We start from the raw sequence: 13,788 nt of genomic DNA, 5'->3' as shown, positions 1-13,788 counted from the left end.
TTTAAGCTATTTGATCCGATACGATTTTGATTTCTAGGGCTTTGGAATTTCTGTAGGGGAGAAACGGCTTTCTGTGGATTTACCGGGGAGCGGCTGCTGTTTCAACAGGGCAAGCAGGGGATTAATAAATTAGCAAAAATCCTAGTAACACAACAATATAAATACAACCTCTTACGTACCCGTGAAATTCACAGGCATTAGTATTTGTGGATCTCATCTGTGTGTGTATGTGAGGTTGTATTTCGATTGTAATGCATGTAGCACTTTTGTTAAATTAGTTGAAGAAAATGGCGGGGTAAGTCGACTATTTGTGTCGGTAAGTGAGCCTTGGTTTCTTGAACCGTTTGGCCCTGAAATATAATAGACCATGTTCGTTTTGTAATTTTGGATATACAAATAAATAAATAAAAAGAGTAATAATTGAGAGACGAAACGATAGCTTGGTGATTAAGAGTCCCGTTTGCCATGTGGTTCGAGTTCTGAAGCTCACGACAAGGTTCAACCTTTTGTCATTTTTATCTCATTTTTATAGAACAGCTTATCCAATTCGAAACTCCACAGGTATTCGATTCCAAACTTTCTAGGTGTTAGTATTAATTACAGAGAAAAGATACATACACCAATTTTTGTATTAACAATTGTACAAATACTGTGTTTGGTTTGCAATTTGAGATTAAAAAAAGTTCTATATGTTTGCGTATTTTTTCTTCTTCAATAAAAAAAATTTAACATTTTAACAAATTTTTTTATTTTTTGAATAGAGATACGCTGTGTATATTCAAAAAGTAAAAAATTTGATAAATAATCACTAAAGACAAAAAAACACAGATGATGAAACAGTCAAATTTTGGAGAGATTATTTCTGAGTGGAAAACCAAACAAAATGAAACTCTCTCACATGAGATATGTGGAACATACATATGGGTGATGGAACTCACAAATCTCATGTGAGAGAATTTGTACAATCATTAGTATAAGTGTTTGTGGTTGTAGCAAACCTGAATTAATTAACTCTTGTGCAGCTAACTTATGTGAAGTTTTGTTTTGACTTCAATTGGATCTCTTGCTAATGAACGATTTATTTATTTTCTTAGAAGTTTATTGATGTACGCATGACGAAACCCAGGTGCCCTGAATTTCATAAAAAAAGAGAGGGTAAATTTGCTAACAGAAAAGTTAATTATGCAATGACTTTGAATTTGTACTTAGTTGGTACAAATACCAATCGAGGGCGAATGTAGCATTCTTAGTTAAAAATGTCTACAGACGCAACTCCAAATACAGTTGTTTGAATATGCAGATTCATGTGCATCGAATGGTTTCAGATAAGATTATGTTTGATAAAATTTAGACCAATGTTGATGTTACTAATCAAAACAATTCTAAGCCAACACTAAATACTCCGTAACTAGTTAAAATAATTCGCAACATTTTATTCTGACCGTACATAACCACTCGTAACTAATCAGGATAATACATAGAAAATACCAAAAAAGTCAATGCAAATAGACCAAAAAACGTAACCAATCGAACCATAAAAAATGTATAGCACGTGAACCGCAATATTCATAACTTTATTTTTCCACAGTATACACTTTTCGTAACTACGCCAAGAAAAAATGTATCAAAAATTGACTATTAACAAGTACAATTTTTTTAACTGAACATAAAATAAAAAAATATAAAAAAAGTGGTGTTACTAAAACAAAAGGAGTGTAAGAATCATTTTTCGAAATAAAATTTCAGAATCAACTTTGACAGCTGAGTGCACGTGAACGTGAATCCCTAAAGGGGGGTCGATAATACACAATCTTATCCCGCGTGGAGGGACGGCTTACGGCTATTTTCGAAACTCTCTCCATCTTGATGTCTCTGAACAAATAAAACCGAGAAAATCGCAACATCGGGTTGTTTCTTGCGAGACAAACTAGCATCGAATATGCCAAATGGGAGCTCTGTCCTTAGGTATCAGAGCCATTAGCTAGCCACTGGAGCTATTAGATTGCCTTGGAGAAGATGATTCAACTATCTCTGGAACCTGATCTAGCAAACGGTTCATGTCGTCCGGAAAATCAATCTTGGCTCGGTTGGTCTTTCCACCCACAACGACTGTTGTTCCATCTTGTAAGGCCCATATCTTTCGGTTGATCGAAGGAGGGGAGAGACACAAATGTTAACATATGACGAACCATAGAACAGACACATCAGTTCAGCAGTACTACTATTTTTTTAAGCAAAAATCAATAGACAATGCCTAGCATACCAAATTGACCAACACAACAAATAAGAAGCTGGGAAAAGAAAGAAGAGACAAATACATTTTCTAACAGACTAACACTAGTCTCTCATAAACATCTTTCCATTAGTAAAGATTTTGAGACATTCTAATAATGGCATAGTTTTATACTCAGTGGAATCATACTAATGTCCAGGGCATTAGAAGAAAAATGGATAATAAGCTAATTTGGAGTGTTTAAATAATTCTCATTTTATTTACCAAAAAATAATAATAATTCACATTTCAAGTCTCAGTATACAATTTTCAAGTTTTCAACCATATACGACAACCAAACAGTATCTCAGAAGCATAAACTTTACCTGTGAATGAGACAGAAAACTGATGCAAGTTGTGAGCATTAGAAAACCAAAGCCAGCATAAACAACGGGCACCCCTGGATCAGTCTGATTTCAACAAAAAGAAAGACCTTAGTTTCACCATTATGAGACAGTATGGAAACATTTAGATAAAGGCAGTTAAAAAGCTTTGATGATATCTTCTTGAATACTAATACTTTATGCATTACCTTCAAGTCAAGGCCTGTACTACCAATCGCGTCCACAACGACAATTTTATTGCCATCGATGTCAATTGGAAGTTTAGAGTTCGGCCGACGAATTCCAGCAAATTTTCCTTCAAGATCATAGAGAACAATTGATTGCAGGTCACGAGCAAGCATTGATCTGAAAGTTAGAAGAAAGGAAGCACATATCAAGGAAACTAGGAAAAAAGAATGGAAAGGCAGATTTTCAGGGACAACAAATTCTAACAAGCACCGTGCTTCCTAAAGAGAACAAAAATGAAACCATGTTTCCATATTGTATGTCAGTACGTGCAATACGACACTAAGTCACCAATTACTGAATTTCAGTTTCAATTGTCCTCCGAGACTCTAACTTTTAGTTAGTGGAAGATCCACCAAGCTGAACAACAGATTAGACCCAGAAAAGTGCCAATGGTAAAAGTGAGAGCTGAGAAACTTACACCAAAATTACTTCTCATAGGTATACTTTAAAGTTTGTTAACTGTGAACTACCGCTAAAATTCTGAACATGTTAATCAAACTCAAAATGTAACAGGACAAAGAAGAAGAGGACAAGCACAACAGCTCAGGTAGACAATAGAAAGTGTGCAAGAAAAGGCAACTTGTGAATTAAATTTTTGGTTAAATTCCATGAATACCCCCTCATTTATTCACTTCTCTCACACACACCTCCTCAATTTTAAAAGCGCCAAGCTGAGCCCCTTATCTATAAATGTCACCCAACTCGAACCCTTCTATTATTACACAACCTTTGTTGTTATGGAAAATATCATTGGTTTAGCCATTTTTCAGATGAAATTGCCCTTGAACCCGACTGGTATTCACAGCACCTCAACCCTCTCTCTATCCTCTCTCTCGTTGTTTCCACATTTCTCTCAAACACACACAGACACTCTCTTGTGTGTTATGAACACTAGCAATATGTATATAATAGTGAATAAAAAAAAAAAGTGTTCAAGGGCATCTTCGTCAGAAAAATGCTCAAACCAGTGACATTGTCCCTAGCGACAAACAGCCATGCAACTGAAGGGTTCCAGTTGGGTAACATTTATAGATGAGGGGGTCAATTTGGGCGCTTTTAAAATTGAGGGAGTGTATGAGAAAAGTGAATAGATGAGGGGATATCTGAGGAATTTAACCTAATTTGTAAACTTCCTATTTCTACCTACAGAAACTGTATTGAAAACAGAAGACAAAGTGACCTAGAAACCACAATCTACTACGGAAGTTAAGTTGAAGACATTATATTTTACTAAACGATACATACATTCCCTTGACATCAGGAGAATCAGGACTTCCAACTGGTAAGAAGGTCCCATAAAGCTTCTTGTCCCCATTGATTTTTAGCGGTGCCATAGCCAAATTGAAAGGCCCTTCATCATCCTTCATTATTTGCAGAGCTGAGAGGCTCCAATCTGTCTGGTATATGGTGAACCCACCGTACCTTAGCGGGTCATTTACGCTAATTGTTTTCCTCATTACCTCTTTCCCCTCAAGGTCTCGTAGTGAGAGATCAGAGTGAAACTGTCGAACCTATAACACAATTGAGTAGAACAAAAAGAAGACTTTTAGCAGGAGATCTAATGAATTGAAGTATCAAAGTTGAGCATCATATGACTGTTACGGCTTTCAAAAGTGCACCCACATTCTAATGGTCCATTTATTTCAGTGGAGGGACGAAACATTTCCAATTGAAAATGATTTCCACTAAACCAGTTTTCTGTGTTTGTTTGCAACTATGAAAACTATTGTGCTAGTTACTATGGTAGTGATGGTGGTGGGGGACGGAGCTGGAGGCATGGCCAGGGTGTTGGCTGTATTGCAGTGCTAGTGGCCGACAACTCCAGTTTTTGTTGACCGCAAAATATCCTCTGGTAGACTTTTGTTTTCCATAGCACCAAACACCGGAAAATACAAATAATATTTTCCTCGAAACAAACAAAGCATAAGATGAATGAAACTCTTGATTTCCTCTTTTCTTTGGTCACGACTCCCTTAAAGCCCTTAGGCAGATGAGTTCCTGACCATCAGGAATTATTTGACCCAAATACACACACACACATATAGGGGGGGAGGGGGGAGAGAGAGGGAGGGAGACCTCTCCACTATCATAGTAGTCCATGAAGAATCTGTTGACGTGAACTTCTGTATTGAAAGCTTCTGTAGGAAAAGAGAGAAACCCACTTGGTCCCAACACATCTCCGACAATGAAGTTTAGACCCTGAGGAACAGTAACTGAACCTTTGAAGCTCCCGGCAGCACTCAGAGTTCCGCCCACCATTATCAGCAGCATGGCTAAATGCACGCCAATTGGAGCAAACCGGCCAGCCAGCCCCTTGAAGGCGTATAAAGACGGCCCTTTCAAGAAAACCTATAAAACATGGCTAGTTTGGTAAAATTGTTTAACAGGGCAAAATGCTGAAAGCTGGTAAACCAGCAGCAAGGATAAAAATGTCATTTCTGGGTATTATTTGGTAAAAAATTATAGAGAAGACGAAATTGGAAGTACAACAAATGCCCACACACAGGAAGTAAATCTTATCTTAGTGCATAAAAAGGCCTAATAGTTAATACTCAAACATACTTGGAATTTATACATTGATTCACTGACTTGTAGAGAGGAACAAGTATGAAAACAAGTACATCTTCTTATGAACAAAAAATTGTCAAATACTGTAAAATAAATTCCTAAGCCGAGTTGATACAACTTTTGTTTAGCTATGTGTCTCTATGTTTTGTTGTGTTCTTTATGTGTTTCGCCATATTCTGGTGTTTCTGGAAACACTGGGATTTCGTTATTCTGCTACTGTTACGTGATGATCTATTAAGAAACGGATACACTTTAGTCCTTTCGAAGGAAACAAATGGAAATTTTGTTCCTTGACTCGAAGTCCAGGATTATACGAAGAAGTATCAAAACAAACCCAATATGAAGTTGGAAATGATCCAATTTAGTCTCTTGTTTGCTATTAACCTGGAATTACATTACTCCTCTCAATGTCAATTACTTTCTTTCCTACTTGCAGTCTTAAATAGGTGCTATTTAATACTAGTACTTTAGACGTTCCTCATCAGAAGATGATACAATGTTGCTCCATAGATGGGATAACAAAATTCCCTCACTTTCGAATTGCATAAGCATTCATACAGGCAATCCCACGCCCTGTAATAGACAACATTCCACACTAAACTTCATCACAAATATATTGACTACTTTAACTATCATCACCAATTACTCTCCAAAGAGGGAAAGAAAAGGAAACGATTAAGGAAAGAAAGGGTAAATGTCATACCTCGTATCCAGATCCCATCAAAATGACACCTAAATCCTGAATTGATGCTCTGGGTAGAGTTTCCGCAAACTCCTGCTTGCTGATGGACTCTGCTGAGTGTGAGAAAGACCATCTGCAGATAGAGTTTAAAAATTCATTCCGGCGGAGTAAAAGATCCTCCAAACATTTGCAGCTAAAAAGGGCAATAGATTTTCAGATAACCCAACCAGACCTTCTCGCTACCTTAACCAGGGGGATCTGAGTTGTATATGTGCAGGCCATGAGAGACGCTGCCAGGAGAGCTAATAGTGAGAGAAACAATGGACAAGAGAACATATGGTCGAATCCAAGGGCGAAAATCCATCTCCAGGTGAAAAACCCAAGGGCTGGATGGTCTTCAGGGTATTTCTGAAAGTAGAAACCCGGAGCCTCGCCTTGCTCGATAATGGTTCCTGAAGAGTCATCGTATTAATGATAATGCATTTAAGAATATAGTGGAATACAGAAAATGCAACGAGACCAAAGAATCTTGATGACGAGGTGGACCTCATGGAAGCCTATATTGGAATGCAAGATCTGTAAATCAACTTAAGGTTATGCAAGACCACAGGGTACAATATCAAACAAGAACCCCGGAAATTAGGCTTCTTCTTCCAATCCGCTCCACCAAGGGGATATAAAGAAGAGAACAACCACTAGGAACTCAGCAAACAGGAAAAGAAGATATCTTGTGATGCCATACTCTCTTCTTCACGATGGAGATGATTCTTCTCCTTTCACACTACCGGTTTGTAGATTAGTATAACTAAGCACCATATCTGCAAATTAACAGAAGCTAAATACTAGGTCCATATAATTTGTTTTCACTTGCATCATCAAATACTTAAAAGAGGTGCATTGCTCAAGCATTTTTGCTTATTGAAGACGACTTCACAGTTATGTAGCTGAAAAGTTGTTCTACTTAATCCAACAAATCATGTAGACAAGCTCTCTTAACATAAGCAGCCAAACATGTGTAAATACAACATAATTGTCACGGCTTAAGTGCCACATGCATCTTATGGCTTTTTTAGGTTATGGTCAAAAACAGCTTTAAAATCCGATTTTTTGAGAAGTTCCATCATATTTCAAGAAGCTTTTTCAACTCCAATCAAAAGTCGCATTCGGGGGTCGCCGTTGTGCTACAGCTGCTGCTCGGTCTCATGATTTAATTGAAACCGTTCATTTCATTAGGCTCTTTGAGTATATGACTTGTTAAAAATTCAGATTGGTCTAGCATGCAATGGAATTATGGAAGCACATTTATCTTTCAGTTTATTCACAAAATTCAACTAGCAGTCAATTTTTTCAAGACAAATGAGCTCTGCACTATGTACCTCCCAATGTCCAATCAACACAATGAGGCCAATAAGATGAACGGTTTGGATCTAATTATGGAACCTGAGATAGACCCATATGCCCATCCATACTACAGCTACGCCGAGTTTGAAAAACACCATCAAACATATATAATTAGGCTTTAAGGCTTTTATTTTTGAAGTACTTATTTCTCCTTTTACAAAATAGGTCATTCTTTCACGATCACCTTTAATTCAAAAAAACAAGGAGCAGTGGAACACACCCTTACTACTCCATTAGAGCATGTCCAAGGGAAGGTAGTATAATTTTACACTAAATATAGCTTTGGTGACAAGTGGCAAGTTGAAGAGCCACTTGCAACTTATTGCAATCAAAGGACTCTTCAAACGTTAATTTTTTATCCATTTTTATTTTACTCCAACGGACCTTGCCAGGAAAAAATTTAACTAGTTTACCAATTTGTAAATTTCTCGCTCTTCAAACCTAGTGAGAGAGAGCATTACACCAAAATGGTGATGCAAGTTTGAATCTTCAAATATAGTTTAATTTTGATTTTGCTACTTACTTTAGAGATGCTCTTAAAGTACGGAGACACTATTATCAACACCGAGAGAGAGAGAAAGAAAGTAATTTCTTGCAATTTTCTAGAAAGTAATTTCTTGCAAATTTCTTAGTTTTGGCATGGATAGCTTGTCTTTGACACCGGAAAAGAGATTAGTTGAGGTGTGACCGCAGGGAAAAAAAACAGAGAGAGAGATAGATGGAGATGGAGACACATACCCACGGCCATTAAAGCAGCAACCGTTGCCATTTCCCCAATAGCCAATGGCAAATTAGACAGAACAGACAAAACCTTCCTCCACAACTTCTTCACCAACTTCGATTTCCCGCCGCCGCCGCCGCCGGCGGAGTTCCCGCCACCGTTACCGTCCTCCGACAGCAGCGGCGCGCCCTTGGAGACCGAAATCTTGTCGGCCACGCCCCCTTTCTCCCTCTCCACGCTTTGTCTGGTGGCCTTGAGCTTACAAGTGATTGTAAGCGAGAGATTTCTCTTGTTGTGTTTAAGATGGTGAATTTGGGAAGCGGAGAGGGAGAGAGGGTATTTGGGAAGATGGGTATGGTATGTGTTGGATTTAAGAGGTGGTATTGACAGAGTAAGTGCCAGAGTCTCCATTGGAGGAGATTTTTCTGGCCCTCTCTCTCTCTCTCTCTCTCTCTCTCTCTCTGTGTCTGAGAGGTAACGAGTCTAACGACAGTGGTCGTTACTCTTTATCCAGGAAGAGTAACGAGTATTTTTTAATTTTTTTTCATTTTGTTGCAATAATATCTTGTGCTGAGTTCATAGAAATTAGAAAGTGAATGAGCAATAGAAACAGGAGTACTTCTATCTCAGCATTCAGCAACAATAAAATGGGCCCCCACAGGGTTCGAGAATTACTACTAATACTGAAAGAATAGAGTAAAGCAAACTGTGCACAGTTTTGACCCATTTCAACAGTAGCAGAGCTAGAATTTTGATTTCGAAGGGGCCGGATTAATAAAAAATTTTTATCAGAATATATACTTATTTTATATCGTAAAGATTTTTTCAATACATTATGTTTGTAGAAATAATTCTAGCCTAAGCAGTTAAAATATACTAATTATTATATTTTTTTTCGTTCGGCAACTTCAATAGCCTTGTGATTATTTTTATTTATAAAAGAAATTGAGAAATGAGAATATAAAATAATCAATTTTTTACCAAATCAAACCAAAATTATTAAAACTATAAGTGCTACAAATGAATAATTATCAATAATATTCAAAATCAGGTATATACAAAATAAAAATTTTAAAACTCGGGTGTTCGTAGTGGGTCCGGGGAGGCCGGGGCCACCCCAGGCCCCAACATACCTCCGCCATTGCATATCGGATCATATAAAGATAATCTGAGCCGTTCATTTTGTTTAAAATACTCCCTCCATCCCCATTCTTTAGTTTCTCGTCTTATCCCAACCAGATAAAAAACTAATTATAACTTTTAATTGGTAATACTATATATACAATATGAATCTTGTTTGATCAATCTCAATGAGCTCTTCTAAATGATGTTTTCAATGAGTATTTTGTTTAGTGTTCCCATAAAAAAATAGCTCCATCCAATCACAGTAAAGACATTTACGAAACATCCAATTTTCTTCATAATTCGGGCAAGCCTTGGATGGAGATGATTTTTTTATAGGAATCTGAAAACAAAATATTCTGAACAAAATGAACTACTCCAATCATTTTTATGGCACTCGAGACGGGTCCACAATCGTGTTGTCTGTACACAGTTTGTTGTACCCATAGCAGCTCTCTTATTAAGATAATGGGAAAATCACCGAAATCATCCCTAAGGTTTTTATAAATTACAAATTACTTCCTCATGTTTGGGAAATAACAAAATACCCCCTGTAGCAAGAAAAAAAATTATACCATTGTCTTAATACAGACGCTAGTAAAATTTGAGAACTTGAGTCTCATATCATCAAATCTTGATTATAATGGAGTACGTTGTTTTTTTCGTAGCTTGTCAAATGCTGCAGATGTGTGCAAATATCTTTTCATAGTCCACGAATCTTGATTACATTACTAGGAATGTGAGCCCTTTTTTTCCCCAAAAGTTATGCATATGGAGGGAGAGTGTAACGGGAGGCCTTTCTAGAAAAATCCAAAATAAAACAGCTCTGAGAGGGGTCTCACTTGAAGGGCATTATAGTAATTTCATGAAGACCCATGGGACATAGTTTTGTCCCACCTCTCCCTCTTTATATGTTGTAATGGATTATTTACGGCGGCTTAACTTTGAAGCCGCCACGTGTAGGGATGGCAACAGAACAGAATGGGGTGGGATAACATTATCCCTGTCTCCTTTTTCCAAACCTATCTCCTATCCCTTCTACCATATGCCGATCTTGGGTAGAAAAAAAATTTTACCCTCCATTCCCATGCCAAACAAGTGACTGAAGAAGGGCCGGAGGCCATACCGAAAGCAAAACTCGTAACGAAGCCGAAAAGCCTAGCAAGCCTACTAAAGAGTGGCGCAATTAGAGGACTGTTGAAGGCCTACCCCGTTCGTTTTGGGATTTTGGATTTGGATTTGTAGGTAATAAATATAGAGAGAAACAAAGTAATGATTGAAAACAGGGATAATGATTAGAAAAATATAGAGAGAAAATTGAGAGTAATGATTGAAAAAAAATTGGATAATAATTAGAATCCAAAATCCAAAACTTTTAAATGAACAAGGGCTCTATCAAGGACCCCTAGTCAAGTTAAATATGCAGCAATGCTACACACACAGCAAAAGTGCACAGATTTTTTGTGGGGCCCACTACGGGTCTCACAAAAATAATTCGAGCCGTTCATTAAATGTAAAACATTTTTTCAAGGGTCCTGCGAAAAATAAGCTCAATCTGATACTCATAGGTGCTCAATTCAATCATTTAACTTTTCCTTCGAATTTCAGGATAATGAAAAGTTAAATGATTGAATCGAGCACTTATAGGTTGTCACGCCCCGATCTTGCACGACCAGAGCACGAGAGTTCAAAAATAAATAAATAAAAATGGAAGAGTGTTTTTTTTTTTTTAAGGGCTTTTTCAAAATGGTCAACACCAATAAAAAAAAAACCTGGAAGTTTTACCATAAAGACCATGAGGCTTCTCACCTCTCCAACAATAGAAAAATTTCCTATAAGCGTATTCACGAAAGAGTTTTTGAGAGAGTCAAAATATGTGATTAAATTTATTACAAACCCAAAAGAATACCAGGTCACAGGACTTCCAAAATCTTACCACCAAATTAACGGAATACAAGTATATCAACTAAGCTCCAAAAAAAAATATATATAACAAATCAAACACTATCATGTCTTCGAATCCACCGCCTTACCTGAAAAAGGTTGGATTATACAACGTGAGTAGACACTCAATAGGAAACGTGCTAAAGGCGAAGATAAGAGAACGCAAGCAAAATACACGATACACAAAATAATTTGTTCTTGTCTACTTTTCGAATACATCAATTTGAGAGTATACACAATATCCTAAGAAAATGCACATTTTAATGATCCCAAAAGTAAAACATTGAATGAAATACTAACATTTCCTTCTCAAATATCAAACCGAAGTAAATAAATAAATAAAACAATCCGATACGGTACGATACAATAAAAATCCAATTCCCAAATACCGAGTTATAATCAAACCACGTAAACTCATCTCATCTCTTATATTAATCAGACCACGTAAACTCGTCTCATCTTATATATCCAAAATCCTTCAAACAAAAAACACGTTAAATTATTTAGTCAAGTAGGAGAAAATAAGAGCACATAAGACCGATGGTCCAAATTAACAAGTTGTGTACCAATCCTAGGCGACTGATCAGGTCCCTAATCATCCAAATTTATGGGCTACTAACCCAAAGGCCTATGGAACACCTTATCCCGCGCGGGTTTACGGACTATACACCGACGGATAAACTCATTATCCATATGCTTCCGGCTACACAACAAGTACAAAGTGGTCAAGTCAACCTCCAATACGTGGCTCACTAGCCCAAATAACAAGTACCAATTCCAAATAATCCAAACCTACGAGAAAGATCGTACAATCTAGTCGTAGTCTCAACAAAGTCATAATCTAGAATCCCGATTTACGGTAGTAAAATTATCATCAAATAAATATACAAGTAGAGTCATTATCAACTGTAGTGTCAAATTACAAGAATTGGTTTAACTTTTCTCTCTGTCATTTTATCAAACACCTTATAAAAATGTATCAAATCATCACATATTAAATCAATCCTTTACTCAAACCGGTTCAACATGCTAAAATTTACATAATCTAGTAAATAATCATCAAGATCTTTAATCACTCGTGAAAATTCGAAACTCATGCATAACACATGCTACGCATAGTACACATATACTTTGAACAAGGCATACTACGAATAAATCACCTCTACTTGGAACATATTAAACTTAAAATTGAAAAGAAAAACACTATAATCGCAGATTTTTAGGTGTATCTCACTATACTTTCCCATATCTAAGCATTTAACAAGAATCCTACCTCAAAAAGAGAAATCCCCAAATTGCCATGAAATCTCGAATTTGATCGATTGAGATTTTGTTCGAATAGATGCATAGCTTTTTGTCCGTAGATCACGTTTTCTTCTTGCCTTGTTGCGAGATTCTCGAACCTTGGTCTTCAATTTAGCATTTGAACCATGAGGGTTTGAGAGAGGTAAAAGAGACAGAGGAGAAGACGCAGGAAAAAGGAAAAGGAAGAAATTAGAATCGGCCGGTCTCTCTCTGATCCCATTTTCTGATTTTAAGTGTAATAATTACACTACACCCCCTCAACTACCTTAAGCACTTCCTCAAATTCTAGAATTTAATAAGTAGCTACACTAATATCCCATGAGCTATAAAAATAAACGGTAACTACTCATAAAAGTTACCCACCGTGGGTCCCCCAACACTCTCGTCCTATGGCCCACGAACTCGGGCCCGCACGACCAAACATACATCTACTACACATATAAACTATCCCTTGCTCGCAAAATTATCTAATTATAATTCCACGTACCAACCTCAATAAAAATAAATTTAAATTTACACACGGGTCTCTACATAGGTGTTGGATTAAGTTGATTTTTTGCGGAGGTCCTTGAAAAAATGTTTTATATTTAATGAACGGCTTGGATTATTTGTGTGGGACCCGTAGTGGGCCCCACAAAAAATCTGTGCACAAAATCTGTGCACTTTTGCTGCGTGCGTAACATTTCTGTTAAATATGTAGCCAAAGAATCATTTTTCGAAAGCTAATTCTTGCTACATTTTTATTTCATTGCATTACGAGTCTTAAACAAGAAGCAAACATCCATAACAAATATTTTAGGAAGTCCAAACGTAATTCAAAGGTCCAAAATAAATGAATTATCTCTTGATGGAATACATCATCAACTGTCCGAACGGACTTGACGACCGTTCAAAAAGTAAAAACACAAATCCTTTTGGAGTTTGAACGGTCTTGAGCCTCACCTGCATCCTATACCCAATTGAACTAAAATTCAATAGACACACCACCCGGTGGTGTTTGATCGAAATGCCATCCGATGGTTAAGTCAGTAGCAGAGCAAACGTACTTGGGTTGGACAAATCTCAGTCGAGCATTAAAAGCGATTGAACAAGTGTGTAAAGGAACTATAATCTAGAGGCAATGTGTACGTAAGCTCACAGAGTAGAAAACCAGACCCCCTTCTCTTTTCTAGGATGCTGCTATTTATAAGAAAAAATGGCT

At 37.1% G+C, this 13,788-nt stretch overlaps 1 protein-coding gene across 1 annotated transcript; it reads right to left on the bottom strand.

Moving 5' to 3' along the window:
- Positions 1–1,542: 1,542 nt before the first annotated feature.
- On the bottom strand, positions 1,543–8,690 carry LOC131325675 (cytochrome c biogenesis protein CCS1, chloroplastic). The gene is made up of 8 exons (XM_058358066.1): positions 8,234–8,690; positions 6,327–6,546; positions 6,116–6,227; positions 4,921–5,193; positions 4,090–4,355; positions 2,805–2,961; positions 2,599–2,682; positions 1,543–2,137 (listed from the first exon to the last, which is right to left on the bottom strand). Exons 1-8 carry the CDS (start codon positions 8,625–8,627, stop codon positions 1,982–1,984), a joined length of 1,662 nt encoding a protein of 553 aa, XP_058214049.1. The 5' UTR covers positions 8,628–8,690; the 3' UTR covers positions 1,543–1,981.
- Between the last annotated feature and the right edge of the window lie 5,098 nt (positions 8,691–13,788).

This window comes from Rhododendron vialii, chromosome 5a (assembly GCF_030253575.1).
Source record: "Rhododendron vialii isolate Sample 1 chromosome 5a, ASM3025357v1".
NCBI classification, from domain to species: domain Eukaryota; kingdom Viridiplantae; phylum Streptophyta; class Magnoliopsida; order Ericales; family Ericaceae; genus Rhododendron; species Rhododendron vialii.
The sequence above is the reverse complement of the archived record's forward strand: the minus strand, read 5'-3'. Positions and strand labels throughout refer to the sequence as shown.

Excerpts from the sequence above, each read along its gene's own strand:
- LOC131325675 (XM_058358066.1), bottom strand. The coding sequence starts at position 8,627 with ATGGAGACTCTGGCACTTACTCTGTCAATACCACCTCTTAAATCCAAC. Across the intron at positions 6,228-6,326 it reads CTGGTTAAGGTAGCGAGAAG|ATGGTCTTTCTCACACTCAG; the intron begins GTCTGGTTGGGT and ends CTCTATCTGCAG. Across the intron at positions 5,194-6,115 it reads TGATGGGATCTGGATACGAG|GTTTTCTTGAAAGGGCCGTC; the intron begins GTATGACATTTA and ends CATGTTTTATAG.